Here is a 24,814-nt window from a genome sequence, read left to right as displayed (position 1 = left end):
GAGTCTCTGTGTGAATGGCTTTTTTTTTTTTTTTTAAATAAGTGATACCTGTTGTAGCGCTGTTTTTGTTAATTCAGAGGTAATATATGAAGGCAGTGACTTCTTTTTATTCATGATGGATCAAAACTGCAGTAGAGTTACAAAAGAGATGGAGTAAATAAAGATAAGTTTGTTTTTAAAAAGTTTGTCCTCAAAGTTATTATAATTAATGAATCCTTTTCTAATGTGCTAGTGCCTGGTGTATTTTCTGGTTGTCTCTCTGCATCAGTAAAGAGCTTGATTAATCCTCAGTCAGTAGGGGGCAACGTTAAGTCAGTGTGAGCAGTAGAGTCCAGGGCTTCACCTGCTGTCAGACACATCACTCACTTCCAGTTCTTCACCTGTCGGTGGTTGGTCTCCAGGTAAACATGGATCAGGGACACACACACAAATAAAATGTGTTGCCAGGGACGCCTGAGGCCAGAAAGTGATCAGTGCTCTGTATAGGTGGAGGGAAGCCTTTGTAGGCGCGTGTGTGTGTGTGTGTGTGTCTGCTGGTGGTGCTATGATGCTTGTGGAGGCACTCTGGGGCCACTCAGCCTCTGCATTTTATTCTAGACTCTGTTGGTGCCAACCATATTTCTCAACATCTCCTGCAATGTCAGGGATGGGGGGCAGACAGTCTGCTTTAGCATCAGACACAAATAATGTTTGGCCTTGTGGAATAATGGGAATGGAACCTCAGCAACCAGCTGATCTCAGTGTGAAATCAGCTGATGTGGATCTGATTTGTGTATGTTGTATTAATTAATCTAACATTTCTTGTTGCCAAGTCTAGTTAGCAGGCAGCATTGTACAGTACATGGCAGCTAATTAATACAAGCTAAAGGGCATCCAGAAAAAAGCAATGAAAGGAGCTCACAGAACCATGTAATGAATGAGGAGATAAAAGCCTTTCAGAGTCATCCACTCTTAACTATATGATCCGATTCGTGCACGCGTTTATTTTCGCACATACAGCATTTATAATGCAAAGCATGTTGCATCCGAGGGGCACTGAAATGTGCAGCGATTTCTCCCGGCAGATCTAATTATGGGCCACAGAATGAATGTACCTTCACCCATGAACTCGGTTACATCCTGCCACTGTAAAAGGTGAAACAGGGGAAAGCTGCTAATGAACAAAGCTGATACAGGCTGGCATTGTTTTCCTGCATGCGTGCAAACCTTTTTTATTTATTTTAATTTAATCTCTGAGGGGCCTGCCATATTGAAGCTTGAGGAAAAAAGGTTTCTTTCAGGCTTTTTGTCTAGACACTAACTGGATAGCAGGCAGAAGACAGTAAAGCTCAACGCCTGGAGTGAAGGAAACAAACTGGCAACAATGATATATGTTCATAAAGAAAAGATGAACCATCTGCTCTCGTGTGGCGTTTGTGTGGAAGGGGCTGAATTTAAGATGCGTAAACCCCTAAAAATGTTGAAATCTGGCAGCAAAGACAGTAAATCTATGCAACAGCCAAAGTCATTTTTATTCCATCGTGAAACTGATCTCCACAACATCCACTGTCAGTTAAATAAGAAAGGATATAAAACAAACGTAGAAAATGCGATACAAGATCTGTTCCGTTATTTCTGGCTTTTAGATCCAGAGTCTTTGATTCAGCTTGTGTAGCGACAGGTCTACACTGTTATAGATTGGACATGAAGCTTGACTGCCAATGTATGGTGCTCACAATAGAAAGAGAAGATCCGAGATCAATATGTACTCTGTGGGGAAAATGAAGAGAAAATGATCATATTTCTTACCAGTATCAATCAAGTAAAAAAACGTTGTAAGGGTCAGCCGAGCGGCTTTGGGCCAAGGGTTTTTTTTTTTTTTTATTTCACTCAAAAGTGTGTTTTCTTGTAGAAGTCAATAAGATTTTTGTGACTGATATCTCAGATACTGTATGTCTGTGCTGCGGTGGTTTGATTGGAGACAGCATCTATCACAGTTTTCTGCTTCTCAAACTGCCTGCAGGATGTTTTATTATGCCGTTGCAGTAGGCTGCAGAAATCTTCAATCTAACGCATTCTTGCTAGTAATAAACAGCGCGTCAACTTCATGATCTCTGGCCCACTGTCTGACATAAATATAAAGAGCCAATTTATTTGAAATCTGCCTGTGCTGGTGGCCAGGTGTTTGGGTTGGGGACAAATCATACATATGTGATAAAGTAATGCACGCTACTGGCTTAAAGGGCCACTCCACCCATTTCACACTAGGTTCTGTCACTTATCACAGCCTGTGATGTACGTATACTGTACGTCCTGTGGGATGCTGGACTAGTTTTGCCAAGTCTGATAAAACAAACCTGATGATGTCATCAAGGTTATTTTGACTTTTTCACAAAGCCTACATTTATCAGGCAGCGGGATCTAAGAAACGATGCTACTGGGCTGCATTATGGGAAATGTAGGTTTCTGTGATTTGACCATTCTTTTTAATATCCATCTCTTGTAATCCCATAACTTTATGGAGGTACAATGTTAAATTGCTGGAATATTCCTTTAATAGAGTGGACAAATATGGTAAAGTGGCTTATTTAGTAAAATTAAGTGAAATAATTGCATAATACCTTAAATTTGTTGCAGAGTCAAAGGCATAATAAATACACCTGACAAAATCAAAAATGTAAAATACATGAAAAACATGGCTGACTCTAATGCATTTGGTTGGGGTGCTAATGGGACAGTAAGGCCTGCGTTTTGTTTTTGACTGAGCCTGTGTGATTCTCCTGCAGGTTCAGCTAGATAGAGCTTTGTGTTTTGATAAAAGCGGTCCTCTCGCTGTGGCCATCCACTTCCTCGCTGTCTGATTCAGACTCGTAGGCAATCATGTCCTCATCCCCCCACACGGTGGGGATCCCCTTGTAGCATATCCTTGCCTTCCTCTCCGGTCCTTGGCCGAAGCCAAAACCAAACCCCACCCGCTCCCCCCTTGTCTCTGAATACACAGAGGGCAGTTTGGTCCTCCAGCCTAAAGAAGCACCACCTGAGCGCATCTGCAGCAAGAGGAAGACCCCGACGAAGGCTACCAGGATGAAGGCACAGCTGAGCATGGCCACAGCAGCAGGCAGCCGAGTGGATGGAGCTATGCTGAGCCCCGGAGGTTCTTCGCCTTCCTTGGTATTGTCACCTGCTGCTGGGATCTCCCCCTGTGGCTGGGCTTCATCACCCTGGAGTCCCCCAGCTAGAGGGGATTTTCTCTGGACTTGGTTCTGGTGCAGGCAGGAGGTGAGGACCAGGTGGCTGTGAGGTGGGCAGGACAGGCAGTCTGTAGGTCCGGTGCCAGAGCAGGTGAGGCAGGCGGGGTTGCAGGGCAGGCAGGCTTGGACTGAGGACAAGTCGACCCAATTCTCCAGAGACAAGTTGAGGAGCTGCAGCCCTGAGGTGAAACCCGGTGGACACAACTTCACACAACCCTGGAGGAAGAGAGAGAAGCCGGGGCTGCACTCTGGATGGGAGATCACAGCGCAAGGCAGGTTAAGTCTCATACAAACCAACAAACAGTGAAACTGGTGTCAACAAATATCACACTTCTAAATAATAAACTACTTCATAGTTTCCTTGGAAAAAATAACTCCGGTGTACTCTTTAGAGCTGCAACAAACTATTTTCATTATTGATTAATCTGCTGATTATCAAGGTACTGCCATTAATCAAGTCATTGTTTGGTCTATTAAAGGCCAGAAAGCTGTGAAACTATGCCATCAATCTCCCAAGGCCCGAAGTGCTATCTTAAAATAGCTTTTTCCTTTGGTTGACTGATAATCTGAAACACCAACATATTTGTTTAATGTAAGGAAAAAGAAGCTGCAACCATCAAATGTTTGGAAAATGTTTGAAAGATGCAGATTATTGATTATCATAAGAGTGCGTTCTATAAGCAGATGTCCAAAAGATTTCCTTGAAAGAACTGCTAAAATCTTCATGACTGAAAAAAGTAGGGCCCAGTAAACCCATGTAAATATCCATTTATTTGTTAGAAACCTTATTCTTTGTAGTTGTTGAACTGTATGCCTGTCTGCACGGTGTTACATTAATTTATAACCACACAGGCAAAACAGTTAATTTGTTAAAAGGCCACAAGCGGTGAATGTAGTTATAGCAATTTAACATTATGTCCCTTTTCTCTATATAATTGCCTCCCTATTGCCAAGGCCTTTCTAGGAACATTCCAGCTCATTTCTAGGAGGTTATTGGAAAGCTAGGACTGGTAAAGGAAAGCCTCACCAATAACCATTGAAATGCAGATTTGAAGTGAATTATTGAAATGTCTGGAATGATTAAGAAGAAAGTGTCTGAAGGCTTGGAAGCGGAAAGAAGCTTCCGACCTCATCTGCCTTTCAGTGAGGCAGTCATCCTTTTCAGCAGTTGTTGACAACGTAGCACCTCTTGCGCTGACGCAGTTTTAATCTCCCCTGCTGCTCCTCCATACGTCCCACGCGCCGATCCAAACTAATGTGACATATGGCAATGTGCAAAATTGTGTGTAAACAGATGCACGAGAGGCTTGTAAATGGGCAATCTGTATTCACAACATTCGCTTTTCACAAGTTGAAACACCCGACACAGTCTGACCTAAAGCCTGTTTTGTAACAATGACAGCGCTAATACAAATGAACCCATTCAACATGAGTGGCTCTTGTTCAGTTTGTGTGATGATCTCACCGATACAGATCTGCTGAGCGTCAAAGGTCTTGCAGCTATTGTTGGATGGCCGAGGGAAGTCGGATGATGAGGGGTTTATTATGCTGGGTCCAGTGCCCCACAGGATGAGGGTGAACTGACCCAGTGTGCCTGCGGGGGGTGAGAGTAGGGGAGTATTCAAATGTGGGAGAGAAATCAATTTTGCACTTCTCAGTGAGGGAACAGTGTGAACTGGCTGAGAAGAGGATATACAGGTGGGAGGAGAGAAAACAAGTGATTGGAGCGGACAAAAAAAAAAAAGACAACACTGGAGGAGGATCAACACCACTGGAGGAAGAGATGTGCTCCCAGCTCGTTTCTCCTGCTGGTCTGAGTAAATAAAGCCACAGAAAAACTCTAGGACCCAATGAGTTAACTATTCCTGACAATATGCTGCCATTTACCTTTTGAAAGATTATGCAGCCTGATGGCTGGGAAAAAAAAAATCTCGTAGGTTTTGATAATCAGTAGGTTGTCTGCCGCTTTCTTGCCTAGCAGTTGTTAAGCTGTTAAGAGTGCTGCTCCCCTGGTACCGAAACTGGTACAAACTGTGTTTAAATAAGGAAATTGACAGAAAAAAGGAGAAGTGTAGAGCTGATGAGGGGGCAGTGAATACTGGCATGAATGCAGGTTTGATGTGGCCAGACTGGACAATGAATGATGATGAACGGGGTTTACCATAGTCACGTCCATTAGCTGCTACGTTTTCTATCTCCAGGGTCCATTCCCCTTGAGGATCCTCGTCCCATGAGTGGGTGGTCATGAAGGCCCAGTCGTTGAACCCCTCTGAGGAGAAGTCATTGGGCCTGAAAGAAAGAAAGATTGTGATTGTGTGATGTGATTGTATTTATTCTCTGTTGTATGCAGGAAGTGTTTTTCTCACAGAATATAGTTGTGGGAGTATTTATAAACACATTATGTGTGTCTGTGAGTGTGAAAGAGACACAGACAATGAGAGACTTATATAATGGCCTGGCTGTTGGTGTGTATAGTGGTGTGTTTTCCTGTGTACCTGGGGAACAGCAGGGTGGAGCGTGTACCCAGTGGGCTGATGAGATGAATGGCCAATTTCCCTCTCTGGTTGTGGGAGAGAGTGAGGCGAGCCTGTACGTGTTCCAGAGAGCTGACATACTCTGGTCGCCCCCAGCAGGCATCCACGCTCTTGCTGAAAAGCAGCTTGTTCCCGATATCTCTGCAGGTTTGACAAGTAAAGGGGAAAGTGGTTAATGTTGCGTGGCTGCAGAAATGGACACAGACAATAGAACTGTGCTGCAAATTTACGCAACCGTCTCTGCTCCAAGGAGAATGCAGTGACATCTATCAGGCGGAGCAACATTCTTGAACAGTAAGTGCTCATTATGAGGCAAAAACTAACTGCAGCTTACAGATGAGCACACACACAGTTCCAATCCACACCTCTAACCTTGGTTCAGTGAGCATGGTGTGAACACACTGGTGCTGTGGCCCCACTGTGGTCCAGTTTTGTGCCAGAGCTACCATAGCACCGGCATCCAAGAGCCCGTAACCGTATGAATGGCTCACTGTGATGGATGGATAAAGACAGACAGGTTGAAGGTTGGTGACACAGATACCACTGCAGAAAAAGCAATTAGGATCAATCAGGGCTCTACACAGTAAAACTATGGCATTATACAGTATATGTGCCTCATTCCTGAATGTGCCATGATACATGTAATTCAGAAATAGTGACTTAAAGTGTGAGCCTGTTAAAGATCAGAAATGACATTAAACTGAAACTGCATTAAGTTGTCAGAAATAATGTTTTGTTTATATTTATTGTCAATCATCTTTAAATATTATAAAAGAAGAAAAACGGGTATTAGGGTATTCATCAGAAATGCTCCTTTTCAACTCAGCCGGCTAGAGGGTGTGTCGGTGTCTGTGTCTGACTGACAGCAGCTGGCAGGCTGAGCCACAAGATGAAGAAGGAGAGGGATGAGGTAAACAAACTTGTGCTGTAGCTTACAAGTCATGGGCAGACAGTGTGCTGTCAGGACAGCATCTAAACAGGCAGGTACATTTGCATGCTGTCTAAAGTGCCGCGGCTCAGCAGCGAATCAGCCATCTAGCTAACATGTTAGCAGTGTGCTTCTCCCCACTGAAGGGTTGGCTGCTCTTTCAATAGACTTAAGATGGAGGAGAAAATATTACAGCAATGTAATGTGAAGTTCTCATCTATGTACGTATAGGGAAGCGTAACGATGCTGTGACAAACTCATGCAAAACTAGAGGGCGCTATCATGAAAGCAAAATATATCAAATATACAGTAGGTTTCTCCCTTTTGGACTCTAACACAGGACATGTGATTTCCCCAACAGGTATGTATGCTGTTGCAGAAATGCATTTAAATTTCAGTTGGATTGTAATGATTATAGTGCCATGGCTATGTAGCTGGCAATTATCAAGTCAGTCAGCTTAATTACCTACTGCTTATCTGGCAGAGGTTGGCAAGTTCCCCACTATGATAACTACAGTATGCAGGATTTCATAAAGGTACAGTAGGTATGTAACCAAAACTGTAAACTACTTACAGTACAGGGTACATATGGGTATGGTGGGTCTACCTATCTTTCTCCCGATGGTTCCCTACTTCTCTATTCACTGATAATCCTATTAGCAATCAGGTTGGAAACAAAACAGCCTAATCACAAATGACCAATACTGCCCCGATGTTTCGACTGGCTGAAATTGTGGCATACTGTAAAGTTCTTTCAGGGTGAGTGAGTGCTGTGTAGGAAAAGTACCCAAAGCTTTGGGAGAAGCAGCAGAGCAGAGAGTTGGAAACTGAGTGACAGAGGTTATTAATGTGTGTTTATGTGTATAATGGCAAACGGGCAAATACATTTACTGGGCACAGAATCAATTTCTGCTTTCTAAAATGGAATTAATCAGGACTGAGGCACAAATACAACACCATATAATACTGTATATGTTTGATTTGTACTGGCCAGTCTTCACCTCTGCGTCCCACTCCATTGGTCTTCCAGTCTCCGGCGCCGAGGTGTCCGGGCTGGGCCGTTCTGACCACCAGGTGCTGCATGTCCCTCCAGGTCAGGTTCATACTGCACAGACACAGGAAGGCAAGCAGAGTAACCGTATTGACTTTCTGTCATTTAACAGTTGGAGATATTTTCTGCATTATGCAGGTTATGAGATAAGACAGGTTTTGCTGACTTCAACTGTATGACACTACAGCAGAGGAAACGTGAGGAGCTATGAAAGAGGTCAGGAAACTGTGATGTGATACAGATGAGCATATACAGTGTGTATAGCCATATGTACATATACTATGATGTAAAGGAAGCACTGAGGGATATGTCAGTCAACCACAACAAAGGTATGTGCTCCCTTTATGGTTTTCACACAGTATAAAATACCAGTATTAAAGGTACACTACAGCCTACTGTGCTGAAAGGTCAGGGAACACAGTAAAACAGTGGATATAATTCCAGGGAGGACTGTGTCTACACCTCTCTGTAATGACGGCTTCTAATGAGGCCTGGGAGATGGGGTCAGTTACTGCACAGAAAAAGCACTGATTAAAAAAAAGTTTTTTAAAATATGGATTTTAAGAGGCACGGCAGAGAGGAATTCATTGGAAAAGCCTCAGAGTCACCAATAAGAACAAAACAGCTCTGTGGGTTAAGATAATCAAACCATGAATCACACTGCATACTGGGTGCAACACAAACAGAACCACGGAACTGCACTGTGGCGCATCACCTCTGCCACTCTCCGCATCAACATTCAACATCTCACATCCTCTCATGTGTTATTAATGAACAAGATCCTTCCCAACATCCACTCAATGTCACCTCAGCAATGAGCAAATGGGAGAAAATAATGAAACAGCATATAGCCATAACACTTGAATGAGTCCATCTCCCAATCTGATAAACTAGCTACCGTGTTATTACTAGCATCTGTCAGGACGGGTGCGGACCGGGGGTGGGGGGTGGTGGCTCATACGTAGTGTACATAGGTTAAACCTCAGTTCTGTCAGTCACTGCCCTTCTGTAACGGTACCAGAGTGTCAAGATAAACCTGGGACACCAAAGATGTGTACCTGGACTGAAACTGTGAGATAGTAGATTTGAACTGACACCTGCCAGCTAACTGCTAACATGAAAATGAGGAGAATTGTGCAGAGGAGAGGACTGCTGACTGATAAAAGGACCTAACACACATGAGATATGACTAAAGATAAAACCATAATGGAGAACACATTAGAGCTGCTGACAAAGACCTGAGAGTCTGATACCTGGAATCCAGAGAGAGAGAGAGAGAGAGACAAAGAGAGACACTGTTGAGTTGAAAATCTTCACTACCAGCCGTATAGGTACTCAGATGTCTGTGTGGGCTCCAGCTGCTGATTTGTCTCACTAATTAACTGATTCTCAAAAGCTTAATTTGCTGAAAAAAGAATTTCTCAGAGGGAATTTAGGTAAATTGAATTTGCAGTAAAATTAAATTTAAAAACTGTTTACTTTTATGATTTTCTAAGTACAAAAATAGCTGCGGTGGTTGTAGGAAGAAGGTGTGCTGCTCTCACTCACTTGGCCTCCAGAGCCAGTGCGATGATCCCAGCCGCCAGCGGGGCCGAAGCAGATGTCCCCGTGTGAGAGTCTGTGCATTTTTGCCTCAGGTCGGTGGTCACCTTGGAAACAGGAGACAAGAGAGTTGTGCACAGATACACAGACACTTAATGTGACATGTTTTGTTTCCCACTTCAGTATGAGTGAGGTTTCACAGTGAGAGAAGTTGATTGTTAAACAGGGGAGGGCCAGGGAAGATTTTTTGGGGCAGAGGGGGGTGGCAGCAGGTAGGTTCAGTCTCAGATCTGTAAATTGCTGCCAAAGGGTCACAGCCAGGACTGTGAATGTCAGCCAAATCAGCCCAGCCCTGTCGGGTGGTGAAAAGACAAAGTGTGTTAGCACTCTGGGTACACCTCTGCTCTCCGTCTCTGTCAGTGCCAGAAAGTTAATGAGGCCTGTCTGGGTCATGAGGAGGACACATCAAAAATGATAAAGATGCCAGAGGGCAAGGCGAGCTGTGAAGGTTAGGGACAAATTCTAGGTCTGCGATTCTTGGCCTGACAGATTGTGGCACTGAAGATCATTATCCGCAGAAAGATGTTAGCAGAGTAAACAAAGGGAGGACGGGCAGCTGCTCTGGTCAACTGTTAGATCTCAGAGTCAGACAAAACCACACAGAAACACTGAATTTTCATGTATTGATTTGCATTGATTTTAATATTTTTAAATTCAAGTTATCTGTCGAGTTATTTATCAAAAAAGTCCTAATATTTGCAGGTTCCAGCTTCCCCAGTGTGAGAGGTTTCTACTTTTATATTATACTAAGCTGAATATGTTTGAGCTTTTGGCTGTTCAGTCAAACAAACAACCTGACTGGCATCTTTGCTATATTATTTATGTTAAGATGAAGTGATCAATTGATTAAGTGAAACAATAATCCACAGATTAATCAGTAATGAAAATAATAGCTGGCTGCAGTCCTACACAGAATATATTTTAAAATAAGCTGTAACACAGTAGTACACAGTCCTGTAATGGCACATTTTGATAATTTAACTGAAACCTTGAGACGATACCAACACTGTGTCAAGCACAGTGCCTTGAGAGGCAATCAGTGAACTTTGTCATTTTTTTTGCCACACTGTGATAATGTGTTTATTTCTGCAAACAGCTCCATTTAGTTCTTTCTCTGTGTGAGAATAGAAGTTTATTTCCAACAAAGGCTTTTGATGGCCAAATCTGAGACCCTAAGAGATGACAAGTGACCAAATCTGTCCAGTAAATGAGCTACCTGTTAGTCCACAATGGATCAGTGTAAAAGCCTGCTCTGCTTGTAACCTGACAGCCTAGACACAAATCTACCAAACACTAAACACAACCCTTGACAAACATAAAAACTGGTTTTGGACAAAAGAAAACAGCTTGATCTCACTAATACAACAACTGTTAAAAGCCATAATACAAAGCCACTGTTGTATTTTAAAATGACTTCAATTTCACCCATTTGATGAGCTGTGTTTGCTTGCCTGCAGGATGCCTCTGGTGTATTCTGGGGGGAACGACAGATTTATGGTTATTTATGTTATTCTGTGTCCCTGAGGCAAGTCTTTTCTTCAGCTGACAAGCAGCTTGAAGGAAGCATGTGGCATCTCTTAATATTTGTCAGCTTTGCTCACTGCATGTTACACATCAGTCACTCAGACTTTGACAGTTTGATGCCTATTTTTGATTTGAGAGAGATTACACTCAAAAAGGGTTCATTGTGGATGCACCAGTATCAGCTTTTAGCCGACTGGTAGAGCCAGTGCAAAGAGATGTAGGGTTATTTTTGCAGTGGTGACATTTACAATGAGCTAACGATTTGAAGTATAAAAACAATCCTACACAAAATCCAAGATGCTTGAAGTGTGTGTGAGTGTAGACCCACTATTTGTTTCTCCCCGGGGTTTCCAGAGCTGAAGGTGGTAGCGAGGGTGGAAGAGCAGGGCTCGCTGTACCACGGCACGTTGCCGGACTGCGTGGTGCTGCTGATGGACAGGGTGTAAATGCTGTTGGTGTAGCCATCACAGTTACAGCTGTCCAGCTCCCGGCCACCGTTCCCCGAGGCCCACACAAAGATGGAGCCCAGTCCGTTGCGTCCCTGTGGTAGAGAAACAAAAAGTATTCAGATCCTTTCACTTTTTGCACACTTTACTGTGTTGTAGATTTAATGTTTTAGTCTTGTCCATCAATCATTTCTCAAAAACCCAAAGTGAAAACATCTGTCATTTGTTGCATTCATCCATCCCTCAGCTGTTGTTAGGTTGAAACATTCATTCTGCGATCCAGGCAACAACTGGTGGTCATATGCCAAGAATAGATGAGACATCTGAGACACTTATGTACAACACAGTGTATAAATATTTTAAGCATGAACTTTCTCCTGCAGTATGTAATGATCCATGTAGCCACAATATCTGGATTGCAGCCTCTGTATAAGGAGCTATACGATTTTAGAATCACTGTGTAAGGTAATTAGAATAGTCTAAATTCAGCATGTGGATGCCAAGTACCACCTGTAGAGTGTAGGAAAGAAGGGAGATAGGAAAGAGGTAGGAAGACAGGAGGGAATAGGGAGATAGGAGACAGGAAGGGTGTGAGAATGAATGGTTATGTTTCATGTATTTGTCTATATTAATGTTAATCTCACTCAAGCTTCCTGCCTGAAATGGGAACTCTCGAGTCCTGGTCCTTTTTAACATTTTCAGTTAGAGTGAGATGTAAATTTCATCCTAACAACTACACTCCTGGGAACACTCTTAATACTTGTACTTGGGTAAATGAGAGATTTAAGTTTTTGAAATAAATTTCTAAAAATGTTTCCACTTTGTCACTATAGGTTGCTGATTGCAGACTGATGGGGATAATGCCAAATGAATCCATTTAAAATTAAATCTGTGAAACAAAGTGTTCAAAAAGAGAAGGGGTCTGAATAGTTTCTAAAGCTGCTTTACCGTATGTACGTTCATATAGTTGTAATCCACACACGTTCAGAGATTAAAAAAAAAGAAAAAAGAGAGAAAGATTAACAACAGCTGTCTGAAATGTGAAAAATGGTTTGACAAAGACGTTTGTCGCACTGCTTAAGCACCTTGTCACTTATTAGCTGTCTTCTAGAAGCACTGAGCTACTGTAGACACAACTCTTAATAATACATCTTAATGTCAGGCAACTTATTACAGCAGAACATCAGATAACAAACAAAAGAAATGTAATTACCAGATCTGCTCATGCTGAATATGATTCAGCGGCCTATCAAATGACAATGCAGCGTCTGCTAGTGAGAGTGTATGCTCCTAAAATACACACACACACACACACACACACACCAAATGGGGCACACATTTGGCTCCTTTAGTCTGGACTGCCAACAGGAGGTGAGAAATCCCAGAGTGGTTTATGACTCAGATTAAACTTACACTTAACATTTTTAGCAAAGTGGCAAACGTTGCTCAGATTCGATACAAGACACGCAACCCATTTTATTTTATCTCAAGCTGAGTAGATTACTGTAACTCTTTATTTACTGAAATGCCCCAGAAATCGATGGAGCGCCTTCAGCTTGTACAAAACACAGCTTCCATTGTGCTCAAAAGATGCAGAAATTTTTGTGCACATTTATTTTTTCAATTTTGGTCTGGTCCCCTCTGGCCTTTAGAATTGATTTTCAAGTTTTGCTGCTTATTTTTTAAAGCAGGGGTTGCTTCCTTCTTCTTCCACTACTGCTGAGCTTCTTTCTCTCAGTATGTTGCATACTGTAGCCTGGGGTCTGCTGACCAGTGGATGCTGACTGTCCCTGGGGTCAGGCTGGAGACAGAGACAGAGGGTAACACTGCATCTGCTGTCAGGGCTCCACAGCTCTGAAACAGCGTCTGAATACAGAGCAACCTCAGCCGTCTTTTGTTAAAGTATTTTTTTAGGGCTTTAATTAGTTTTTCATTTGCTGTCATTTTATTATGCATTTCTTCTTGTAAACTATAAATGTAGAATTCATTATTTTTTCTTTGTTAGACCTTATCTTGCTGTCTTTGATCTGCTCTTCTGTGAAGCAGTTTTTGAGCGTTTTATGAAAAGTGACAAATAAATCAAGGTATTATTATTATTAGAATTTACACATAACTCAAATTTCCACTCAACATTCATCACACCCTGTCATTCAAAAGTTAATGTGTGAAAGCGGCAACGCAGACATTGTGAAGTTCAGAATAAAACTAAGATTTCTCTACCTACCTACTGAAGTAGGTGGAAAACATATTCATATTGATGAACAAAATAAGGAGCGAAGGGTTACATCTGGTTAAAGATAGAGATAAAATAAAGAGGAGGGACCTCACTTACATCCCACACACAGAAAGCTGGAATAATAAAACGGTTGACAGCAAGAAAAAATTTAATAAGGTGGAGAAAACAGATGTGCATTATTTCACCCACAGATGCACAAAACAACACAAAAAGGAACATGAGAAACATGAGTTTCCAATTTTGAGTGTTTGCTAACTACAGCGGTGTTTTGCTACTCCTTTTGTTAAAGCTTGTGTCTGTTCTGCTCGCTGGAATCTTTCAAAAACAAAAGTCCCGTCATTTGTCACAGTCTCTGCCTCCTTATCACTGCTGCTGCAATACTGTTTTCCCTGGTGTGGTTAATCTGAAAAATTAAGATCATTAGTGTACAAAGAGACCTCAATTGGACCTGAACACAGACTGTAAATATGCCTTTTCAGTGTTTTTAAAAGGATTTAATTTTCTTAATGGATTCCTAAATCTCCATCCCACAAATGGCCTCTGCTCATAAGCTGGGATATATATGCTTCTACTCTATCTACAGTATGATGCTGACAGAATCATATCAAATTTATGACCTGATGCAGCCTTTGCTGCAGGCTACAGAGGCCAGACAATAACACTTTAATGCCAAGGGTTATCTTGCTGCCAGGTGAACACCCGCTGAACCAAAAAGGGCCCACTGTGCTGCTGTCAGGAGCTCTTTCCTCGCTAACACATTGTGACATGCAGAGCACTTCCCATTTCAGAATGTGATATATGGAACATTCCCACAGAAAATGTGCAGTTCCATTCATTTATAAGCTGATTATTGTAGCCTTTGAGTCTCAGTGTTGATCTACATCAGTGACTGCTGCTGCTGATCAGTTATCATACAGATGTTTCACTGACTTCTTTTGATGCAGCAACGCCAACACATGAGAAATGATGACATTAGATAATATTAATAATTAGCACTCTTTAAAGTCTTTATTGTATCCAGCTGTGCAGCACTAATCACTGGGCAATTAAACTCACCTTGAGTTTGTCGTTTTCTACAGTCAGTCATCAGAGAGAAATGCTCTATTAAATATTAACACAGAATATAGAAAAATGTGCAGACCTTTTCTGAACTTGTATCAGGTAACAGGAAGGCTTAATGTTGCTGAGCAACAAACTCTATCATTCTCTTTTTGAAATGAGAGAAACGACTCCATATTTAGCTTCAAATGAGCAGTTGAACAGTTTGGGAAATATGCTTATTTGCCTTCGTGCTAAGAGCAAAGTGAGAAGATCAATATCACTGTTTGTACATCTGTAAATATGAAGCTGCAGCCAGCCCGTTAGCTTAGCTTAGCATGTGAAAACAGGAAAACAGCTAGTTCTATCCAAAGGTACAGCCCGCCTACCAGCACCTCTGAAACTCACACATTAACATGTTATATTGCATTTCAAAAATTAAAACTCACCTGGGACCAGCTGCACATTGATTATCAGCGTCTCTAGAAAAATTATTGTCCTGGTGTTGTACTGAAGTCTGTTGCCCCACTGATTTGAGTCCACCTATACCAGCGCCTACAGTTGTTACCTTCAACTGCTTAAAATCAATATCATCCCAACCAGTTATCTTTGCAAAAATATTGTATGTATCATCAGACTGTTGACGTTTGATAGTGACGGTGTAAATAAGAAACAGCAAAGATCCGAGTCCAGACTCTGCTCTGACTGACCTTGGTGATTCCCTGGAGGAACGCCTCCTTAGCCAGCTTGGCAGGGCCATCCAGCGACTTGCCGTCATCCTCTGGTCCCCAGCTGGCACTGTAAATGTGGATGTGCTGAGGGTTGAGGCTCAGAGAGTGGGCCTCCACCACATCTGTCACTTCCCCATCCAACATGCGAACTCCTGTAAAACAAATATGCAAGATTATCGAAACTATGTGGGTGTGAAAATTTGGGGAGAAAGTGCACATCATGTGTTTTAGCTCTGCATCTCTGCATGAGATGACTAGAAGAGAAAAGATTTCATCTTCATTCACCAAAAAAACAAACAAAACAAAACAAAGAAAATCAGAAAGGAGAAACAAAAAGCATCTTCAGACAATTCTAGTTTTAATGAGGAACTGTGAAAAGCTTCACCCACATATGCTGCTCTGACAAATACAAATACAGTTTCACCATTACATAAACAAAAACCCAGCTGATTGTTAAACCAACAAAGGCCATTTCCTGACCCCTCCAAAACACATATAGGGCAGGCAGACAAATCTAACAGACTGCAGAAAAGAAAAAGGCACACACAGAGATTTAAATGAGCTGAGAGTATACAGTGGTGTGTCCACAGGGTAGCTCCAAATGTCACCTTTCATCATACCTGTCTGAGCCTTTGAAGTGAGCAGCCTCAGATCACTCCTCTGAGCCTTAATGAACCACCCCCAAATAAGGTCCATTACTACGAGAGGACCACCCCCACCCCCCCAAACCTCAGATGCAATACTACAACTGACGACGTCCACATTAAGACATCAATAATCCATTCTAAACAACCCGGAGGCACAAACAGATGCCAGCGAGAAGCGGCCAAAGCAGTAATTAGTCTGCTGGTGTGGGGATTCTGGTTAACACAAGTCTGAATACTTAGTAGCCTGAAAAGACTTCACCGAGGTAAACAGGCAACGTAGAGCACAATGTTTGCTTGGTGATCATTATGCGTGGGCTGTATTTGCAGCAATAATCATAATCACTGTCGTAACAGTTCTCATCAACTTCCTGCAGCTCGCTGGTTCCTTATTAAGTCACTGCTGTGCAAGTTCCCTGCAGCTCCAGCAAGTCTGAAGTAGCAGGGAGTAACGCAGCTGTGAGTGCGTGTGTGTGTGTGTGTTTGTGCGTGTGTGAAACCTGAAAACAGGTACAGTAGGTGGCAGGAAGCACAGAACGAACTGAGCAGGATCAGTTAAGAGTTTTAGGCACATCACTAATCATTGTTCAGTATGGATACACACACCTAGACATCTCTGCAAACACGCCTGCTTGTGTTCACATATGCACACACACACACTCACCATGGGTACCAGGGAGCAAATCACAGCTGTTTATAAACAATCCACTGACCCCATGACGTGTACAAATTCACCGAGGGGTAATTCATGACAACAGGGCCAACGAGCGGTTCCGTCGGGAGAAGAATGGTAATGAAGACAAAGTCTAAGAATTATGAGTAACATCTGTGAACGGCACTGCACTGTGCTCCACAGGCTCTGCTGGGTCTTGTTGGCTGCTGTCGTGTCATTGACGGATTGTTTGGTGACAAAAGTTACTAAAAGCCTCTTCGGAATACTTTATCAAATGCAAATATTTTCAGGAGAGAAAAAAAAAAAAACATTTCAGACTTTGTGATCACAGGTTTTATTTAAATGATTCTCTCCATGCGTCCTCTTAATGCATAACTGCACTTGCTGACAGCTTGATTAGTATTTAAACAAGAGCCAGCCCTAAAATTGTTATTCTGACCAGATGATTTACACACCGCTAACAAGATGTCCACTCAGTTGTGAAGCCAGTTTTCTTGGCATCAACCCACACTAAATTTAGGTTCCCTCATCACAAAGAACTCCAAAAAAAAAAAGAAAAAAAAAATACCACACAAAATTTTACTTGCCTTTTATCTAATAAGTGGAAGAAAGATGGTGCCAAATGAAGGTGGGAAGAGTGATAATGTGTGCTGTTTTAAAAGAAGATCAGATTCACTCTGTGAATAAATATGAATTCTTCACATTTCTGAGGGACATGATCTCAATCATTTCTTGAAGATGAGTAATTTAACACTTGTTTGGTTCTTTACGGTATATTTTTATGTCACGCAAGATACAGTCCTAAAGTCATGCACACATTTTCAGAGGAAAACCTGCAGGAAATGACCAAAAGCTGTCCTACTCAGTAGCAACAGATCAATGGCAATTCAATGTGCACCTTACAGCACACTCTCACCCATGCATCTGAACAACAGGGAGTCCATCAGCTGGTATATACATATCCTATCTACCGGTAATTAAAATAATATTAAGCTCACCTCAGTTACTATTCTCTTTATTTTGAAACTAGTTTTAAATACAAATTCTGATGTTATGCTTGACTCACCTCCAATTTTAGCATTATAGGCCACACCTACACCACACACACCGTTGTTGGCTGCAGCAGCAACTTCTCCTGCACATCGAGTTCCATGTCTGGGAAGAGAGAAGAGTGAAAGAGAAAGTCTACAAAAGGAAAGTAGTGAGAACTAGAGTCACCGCTTCACGGTCGTATCCCTCCGCCAACCAGTCAAATTCCTGGGAATGGGACTGCTGGGAGGTCACTGTGAACTTGACCTTTGACCATCAAAATTTAACCAGTTCATGCTTGAAATCCAAGTGCACGTTTGTGCAAAATTTGAACAAGTTCCCTCGAGGCGTTCCTGAGACACCACATTCAGGAGAATGGGCCAGCCGGGCGACCCGAAAGCCTGCGCAGAGGCATAAAAAGAAGGGCTTTAAAGAAACAATTTATACATCAAGCAGGAACATTAAAACAAATCAGCTGAATACTTACAGTAAAAAGAAAGAGCTGTTGTTTGTAACACCATGAACTGTGCTTTTTTTTAATTAACAATACTGTTGCTAGAAATACTCCACAGTCAAGAGAGAAGCATAAACCCAATGGACCTTTGGTAACAATTGTTTTAGACTTATAACAGTAAGCACCACAAACTAAAATTCATTTAAATTGTTTTAAAATTCAAGTGAGAAGGTAAGTCAGTACTATTTAGATAGCACATATAGCACACAAAGAACAGCAGAAACGTGACTATTACAGTCCATTTACCATTTACAGAATAAGTTGTAAGTTGCACCAAGTGCTACAGGGAACAAAATCAATCAAAGACAGGAAAACAGCCTTCTGTTTTGAGAATATCAAGAGTTGGGGCACATTTAAGGTCATCATAGTGTTGGGTCCATCTTGGTGCAGCGTAGTAGCTGAATGCAGCATCACCCTGTTCGGTTCTGACCCAAGGTTCTACCAGCTGACCGCTTCCTCGAGATCTCAGAGCCCTGCTGGGTTTGGATTCTTTAAGGAGATGAGAAATGAATTCTGGCCCCACACCACTGAGTGATTTGTAAACTAGCAGTAGCACTTTAAGGTCTGTTCCATAGGTGAATGGCAGCCTGTGTAAGGATTTAACAACAGGAGTGATGTGCTCAGTTCTCCTGGTTCTTGGTAAAACTCTGGTAGCAGCGTTCTGAATGAGCTGAGGTTTTCTACAAGTCTTTCTGAAACAACCAGACAAAAGTTACAGTAATCCAGTATGTATGAATTTATCTAAAACTGGATGAGACCTCTAATGCTTGTTGTTTATTTGAGATGATAAACTGCTGATTTGGTTATGGCCTTGATGTGACTGCTGAAGCTGAGTGAGTTAAAACACCAAAGTCTCTAACTTGGGTTTTATAGCTCTGGAATTAAGCCAAGCAATAATTGTCATTCTTTCCCTCTTGTGTTCAAAACAATAATTTCTGTCTCGTCTTTATTTAACTGAAGGACATGTAATTACATCCAGGTATTTACTCACTAACCAATCTCAGAGGGAATCTAAGGGACCATAATCTATAAGAGTGTCTTACAGCAACACAAACAGCAATGACGTTTATGTCAAACGATTAGAAATACTGAGGACAGCAAACTGGATTTCTTTTCCACATAGCACAAAGTGTCAACAAGCAAATTCTGGAGTAAAAACTTCACTGCTCTGTACCTGCAGAGCCACAATCACACATAGGAGGAAATACAACTCATTATGTAGAGCATTAGAGTGTGTGCAGAGTGAAATTGCCACTTAAGGATAAGGTGAAAAAATGTCTGGCTTTTGTGCTTTTCCCCAGACGTCTCATTTGCACTTTAATGTTTAAAGGCCTTGGAAACATTTTGTAAATCAGCCTCTTATTGTGAGCAATGGGCTCCATCAATAACACAGCGTTTTCTGCAGTGTTCTCTAAACAAGAGTTTTGGCATTTTCAAATTAGGGATTTATGTAATTGTATTTTGGTCTTGGTTATATTGTAGTTATAGTATAAAGTCATAATTTTACAGTTGTAAAAAGGTGATATACTTCAGATTCCAGTTTAGCAACATTTTGTATCACAATCTGTTGACACCTGTGGGTGGCTTGCTTCTGTCACCAGCTCTGTCAATCAAATCTCATGAGAACACACCTACACAGACCCGAAGAAGGAGATTCGTAGAGATTTTGATTTCTGGGCTCCCAATAAACAGATTTTCAGTGAATGTAAAGTTATCCAATTTCCGTACTCCATCGGTGACTGGGTCTTCTATACAAGTTCACAGCATGTACGAGTTTTGAGATGTTCACACCTGAGAGAAACTATGAGAACACAGTGAATATACAGTGCAAACCCTCTTCTGTTAAACACAACAGAGGGCTCCTGACTTCCACTCAGTTTCTGAGAAAAACATTGGAAATCCTCTCCCCTGCTGTACAGCATACAGGGCTGCAGGATGCAGACTTTTCCAATTAAAAATGATTGAAGTGAAACCTTAGGATAAATAGAAAGTCCTGTTTAAAACTAACTCTACCTTGACAGTCACTGGCCGCAGGCAATCCAAATGAGTTATGATGTTATCGATGTACATGAATTATTCAGTGCCCTTCATTAATACTTTCAATCAGTTTTGAGTGTCAGAGAACAGATGGGTTCCCTATAGTGTTGTCTAGATGTCAAACACACCAAGCCTTCGCAAATGAAAACCACTACAACTCCAAAACTGCACCTCATCATCAGCTGATCCATGAGAAGGAAAAGTCCAAATTGAAACCTTTTGGTTTTGCTTCATTCCAGACAAAAAAGTAATAATTAGTGAATGAATTGAATTTGTTTCGTTAACTTCTGGGATTGAAGCGCTGTGATCAGGCAGTGAATAGATGTAACAGAATGAGCATTTGGCATTTAGCACAGGTCATTAAGATCGTCTCCTGATTACCGTGCAGAAATCTGATTAGGAGGCGCACAGTTTCACAGCCGTCTCTGGGATGTGCTGTGTGAATGTTATCAGAACAAAGCTCATTACAGCCACAGTATTGTTCCGAAAGAGTCAAAAATGACTTCCTTTTTGATCTTCCAACCTCCCTGATGATGAGGCAGAGGACAAAGTCATTTCACAGGGTCAGAGCACGGATACGCCTCCAGCTGGGATCTTGATTAGACTCTGTGTAGCTCTGTGATATATTACCCACCTGCTAATTCTCAGTTTTGTTCATTCATTCTAAGACATTCTAGCTGAGAATCACTGCTGTCTTCCATTTAATTTGTCTTCTGTCTCTTTTGCTCTTTTTTCTTTTTTACAAGCTTAGAATTTACAACATCAAGAACAAAACACAGAACAATAAAAGGATGGTGAGGAAAAAAAACCCAATGTCGCAGTTAGATCTGGCTTCTTAACAAATCTTGTAATACATGAGCTGAGCTGTCCATAACTACAAGAATTAAAGAAGCAGCCCCCCCGACAGGAGCTTATTTCTCCCTGACAGAAGGACCTAGGCACAACATATGGTAAGATATAAAACTCTGCAAATGCAATTAAAGTGTTATCATTGCTATCAAGGGGTTAAAATACACAGATTTACTGCTAACTAGCTCATTTCATATTGTAATAATGACAGCAGGTGACAGTGACTTGATGACTCCCTCAAGAACAATATATGTTCTGTACTCAGGGGTTAAACTGGGATTTACTGAGTGGGGAGTCCAGTTCTTCGCAGCGTTTACAAGGAGATAAATGGCAAAATGCAGCTTCAAATAATGTAACAAACTAATAAGCTTTAGAGAATGATCCAATTTTCAAATATAAAACAGTTGATTTATCTGATTATTAATGAAGTATACAGCTTGATGCATGATGTCTTAGTAAATCAGGTTCCAGCCGATCTCTGGACAGTGGGAAATCTCTGTCTACATGTGAAGTGGCAAGCGGAGCTTTTAGCAAGCACCTATTGTTTAATCAGAGCACTAAAGAGGCACAGACTTGCCCACTCATTACATTATAGCTCACCGCTGCGCATCAGACAAATGTCCGACCGATTGGCTCTAAAAGCTCGTCCACACAGATCAATCAGGGTATTATGTGCTGAAACACAGCGATGTGGGTGCTGAATTGTGACCATCAGTCATCAGTCAAAAAATTCTGTTCTGTTCTGCAAGTAACCAGACAAAAATATGACTCAGAGGATTTTTACATTGCTGGTTTGCTGCTAAACCTGAGCACAGATGCTACTCTGGACAGAACCGGCACAATTTAACCTACTATATTTTGAGATTTAATGTTCCTGATAACATAAAAGAAATGTAGATCTACAGTTGCAAGAAAAGGTAATGGCAGTGCTCGCAATTTCCTAGTTTTCTGCATAAATTGGTCATGAAATGTGATGTGATCTCAAGGCAGCATCAGCTGATGTGAACCATGCCTCACAAAAAAAGAGAGATCTCAATAATGCAATGCCTCTCAAAAAGAGATGTCAATAAAGACATGAAAGATCATGACTTTGTGTTGTATCAGCTGAGAAATATTGTTTTTTGATATTTGTGACTTTGGTGAAGATCAGATCACATTTCATGACCAATTTATACAGAAAACCAGAAAACTGCAAACAGTGCCATGACTTTTTCTTGCGACTGTATAGTCGAAGACATACAAGACACTAAGTGCTTCCTCTGCAAATTTAATCTAGCTGTGGGTCACTGCTCTGCTTTAATGTGAAGCCATTCAGTGAGGGTTTCAATTTTTGAGCTATTTTTCTTGATACTTAAAATGATAAACAATTTTAGGCACGTACTGAAGTGTAGCTACATATTAAAGCAATTTATATGTCACTTTTTCTTTTGCAGTGTTGGTATTTTTCTCATGGTGGAACAGTGCTGAGTAAACACAGAAGAAGCACTAATTTCAAGCAGGAATAGGTTCCTTCAGAATCTTTTAATACACAGACCACAGAGTCTGCAATTATCCACAGTGGCCAAAAACACACATAGTCAGCACCATGGCCAGATGGCTCAGCCCAGAATGCTACATGCCTACACTGTGAAAACATTTGCAGTTGAATTGCACTGCAAATAGCAATTTCAAGGGTCAACTGTCAATGGCTTTAATTTTAAAACAAAAAAAGTTTAGGTTCCCTTAACCTCTAGAGTCCCTGCGTCCTCATATGAGGACCGCACAGCTTGGGTTTCCAAAGCTCAGGACTCTAGAGGTTAAGGCTTTCCTTCAAACTAAAAGCTCTTCTACCACAATGTGGTGTATGTATATATGTCTCTTTTTCTCCTATACTTTTTCCTACTTGATTGCACTTATTTTGAATGCACACATTTTAATTTTTTATTTCCTTTTGCCTTACAAGCGCATTGAGAGCCTCTGTATCAAAATCATATTCTGATTATTAAACAAAGAAGCTCTGAGTTTACTTTTTTCATATCTGATTTGCACTGCTGTAATTCAACTAGGAGCTGAGCTGTGGCCACAGATGTGATGCCAGGATTCAGGAACAGTGAACACAGAGCCAGAGGCTGGGCAAGACAAGGATGTACACACCAAGATTCAGCCGTTTTGAATACTATATGTGAATGACCGATTGGCCTGGACTGAATCCAGCTAAAACAGCCAGCCATCTTATTATATCCGGGGAGACTCAGACATGCCAGAGCAGACAAAAGAGTTTACTACAAAGCCACAATTTAATCTGTCAAATGTCCATGAAATTAAATGACACTTTACTGAATGCCTCCATTTTATATCCATTTAAAAAAGACTGGAGGAGGTGTCCGAGACGCATCAACTAGCGGGGTCAGGCATGTGTGTAGTTTGAAAAGAATGAGCAACTTTGTGTGCACAAGAGACGTGGGAAAACAACAAACCGCTTTAAAAATAGTTCAGCCTCATTTCAGAGAAAGACGATCACAGTAAATAAATCATTAGTATGTGAGCCGGAGGACAGCGAGAGCTAAATGCTTTATCCAAAAGATAAGCTATGGAGAAATGAGATGCCCATTTTAGATGGGCTGCTCAACTAGAGATGCTCTACTGACACTGCCAATCTAACCTCCCTTGTCTTATCAGAAGGAGCAGAGCAAGAGGCACAGAGTGAGGTAATGCTTTATCTCTCCTCCCAGGGACAAAACACCATTTACTGGGGAATGTAGACATGCAACACAGTCTTTCTGGACATGATGCAATGTGATCACAAACCACACAAAGTCAACCTACAGTGCAGCTTATTAGTGTATGCAGACACATCCAGTATTTATAATCACTGAATTTTACATTGCAAAAATTGTATCATCTTATTAAAGGTGACACTTGAATCCAAAGATAGATTTATATCAGAGACACAAAGTGTTAATGGCATAGGCTCAGATTTTTTAGGTCAGTGTCAGATTTCGCCAGTGGATATCACCATGGCAGCACCGCATGGACGTATTGTTTAATCAGGCTGTATCATACTTTAATATTCCCCACAATAACTGTGTCTCCATTCATTCATTTACTTGTTAGAAGAGTGATGGTTTGCCTTGTGTCTTTGCTGAATATGAGACTATTTCCAAGCAGCTGCAGTATTTATGTTATTTCATTCTCTGAGACAGCGAGCTGGGGACTGTGGTAAGCAAAAGGTTTGCAGTGGAAATGGATGGGCTAGATGCAGTATGGGTATATCTCAGTTCCTCTATTTGATTGTTCCTCACTTGAGAGCTTGAAGGATGTCCTAGAGTTCTTATTCCTGCACTACGGAGTGAGGAGGTTACCTGGAGGAGACGTGAGCAAGGATGATGGATCAAAGGAAACATGTCTTTAAAAATGTTTCCTCGATTCCTCTCTCCTTGTGTTATTTTTTGCACCTCATGTGGATGGGACTAACCCCTAATCAACACTGAGTGTATTTTTAGATGCATTTTCTAGGCACATCTCAAGTGTGTCTCCCGCTGCAGATAGAATCCCATTCTATCAAATGTGTCAATTCACACTGAATGTGACATGCCCTGGAACCCCCACATGTTTTTAATGCCTCAGGTCTCTTATTTTATTTTACCTCTGCCATGTTCACAAAGTGTAATCTCTACAGACAGCTGTTTAAAATCACACAAATCCCCACTTATTTTCTGTTGCAAACTTTCAATTGGTATGTATTACGACTGATCAGCCTACTGATGCA

The 24,814-nt window shown here is 41.5% G+C and overlaps 1 protein-coding gene across 2 annotated transcripts in view; it reads right to left on the bottom strand.

Annotated features, from left to right (window-relative positions):
• Positions 1 to 19: 19 nt before the first annotated feature.
• The window catches only part of furinb (furin (paired basic amino acid cleaving enzyme) b), an 88,875-nt gene continuing 64,080 nt past the window's right edge, over positions 20 to 24,814 (bottom strand). For both annotated transcript variants that reach the window (XM_020615235.1, XM_020615233.1), the window contains exons 7-16: positions 17,704 to 17,792; positions 15,300 to 15,472; positions 11,198 to 11,410; positions 9,292 to 9,392; positions 7,694 to 7,797; positions 6,137 to 6,254; positions 5,726 to 5,905; positions 5,392 to 5,519; positions 4,696 to 4,824; positions 20 to 3,478 (exon numbers count right to left, since the gene is read on the bottom strand). In XM_020615235.1, the coding sequence (XP_020470891.1) occupies positions 2,772 to 3,478; positions 4,696 to 4,824; positions 5,392 to 5,519; positions 5,726 to 5,905; positions 6,137 to 6,254; positions 7,694 to 7,797; positions 9,292 to 9,392; positions 11,198 to 11,410; positions 15,300 to 15,472; positions 17,704 to 17,792 (1,942 nt within the window). In that variant the 3' untranslated portion in view covers positions 20 to 2,771. The remainder of the gene's footprint in view (positions 3,479 to 4,695; positions 4,825 to 5,391; positions 5,520 to 5,725; positions 5,906 to 6,136; positions 6,255 to 7,693; positions 7,798 to 9,291; positions 9,393 to 11,197; positions 11,411 to 15,299; positions 15,473 to 17,703; positions 17,793 to 24,814) is intronic.

The sequence above is a fragment of the Monopterus albus genome, unplaced genomic scaffold (genome assembly GCF_001952655.1).
Source record: "Monopterus albus unplaced genomic scaffold, M_albus_1.0 scaffold160.1, whole genome shotgun sequence".
In the NCBI taxonomy this organism is placed as follows: Eukaryota; Metazoa; Chordata; class Actinopteri; order Synbranchiformes; family Synbranchidae; genus Monopterus; species Monopterus albus.
This window is presented reverse-complemented; position numbering and strand designations above follow the sequence as displayed.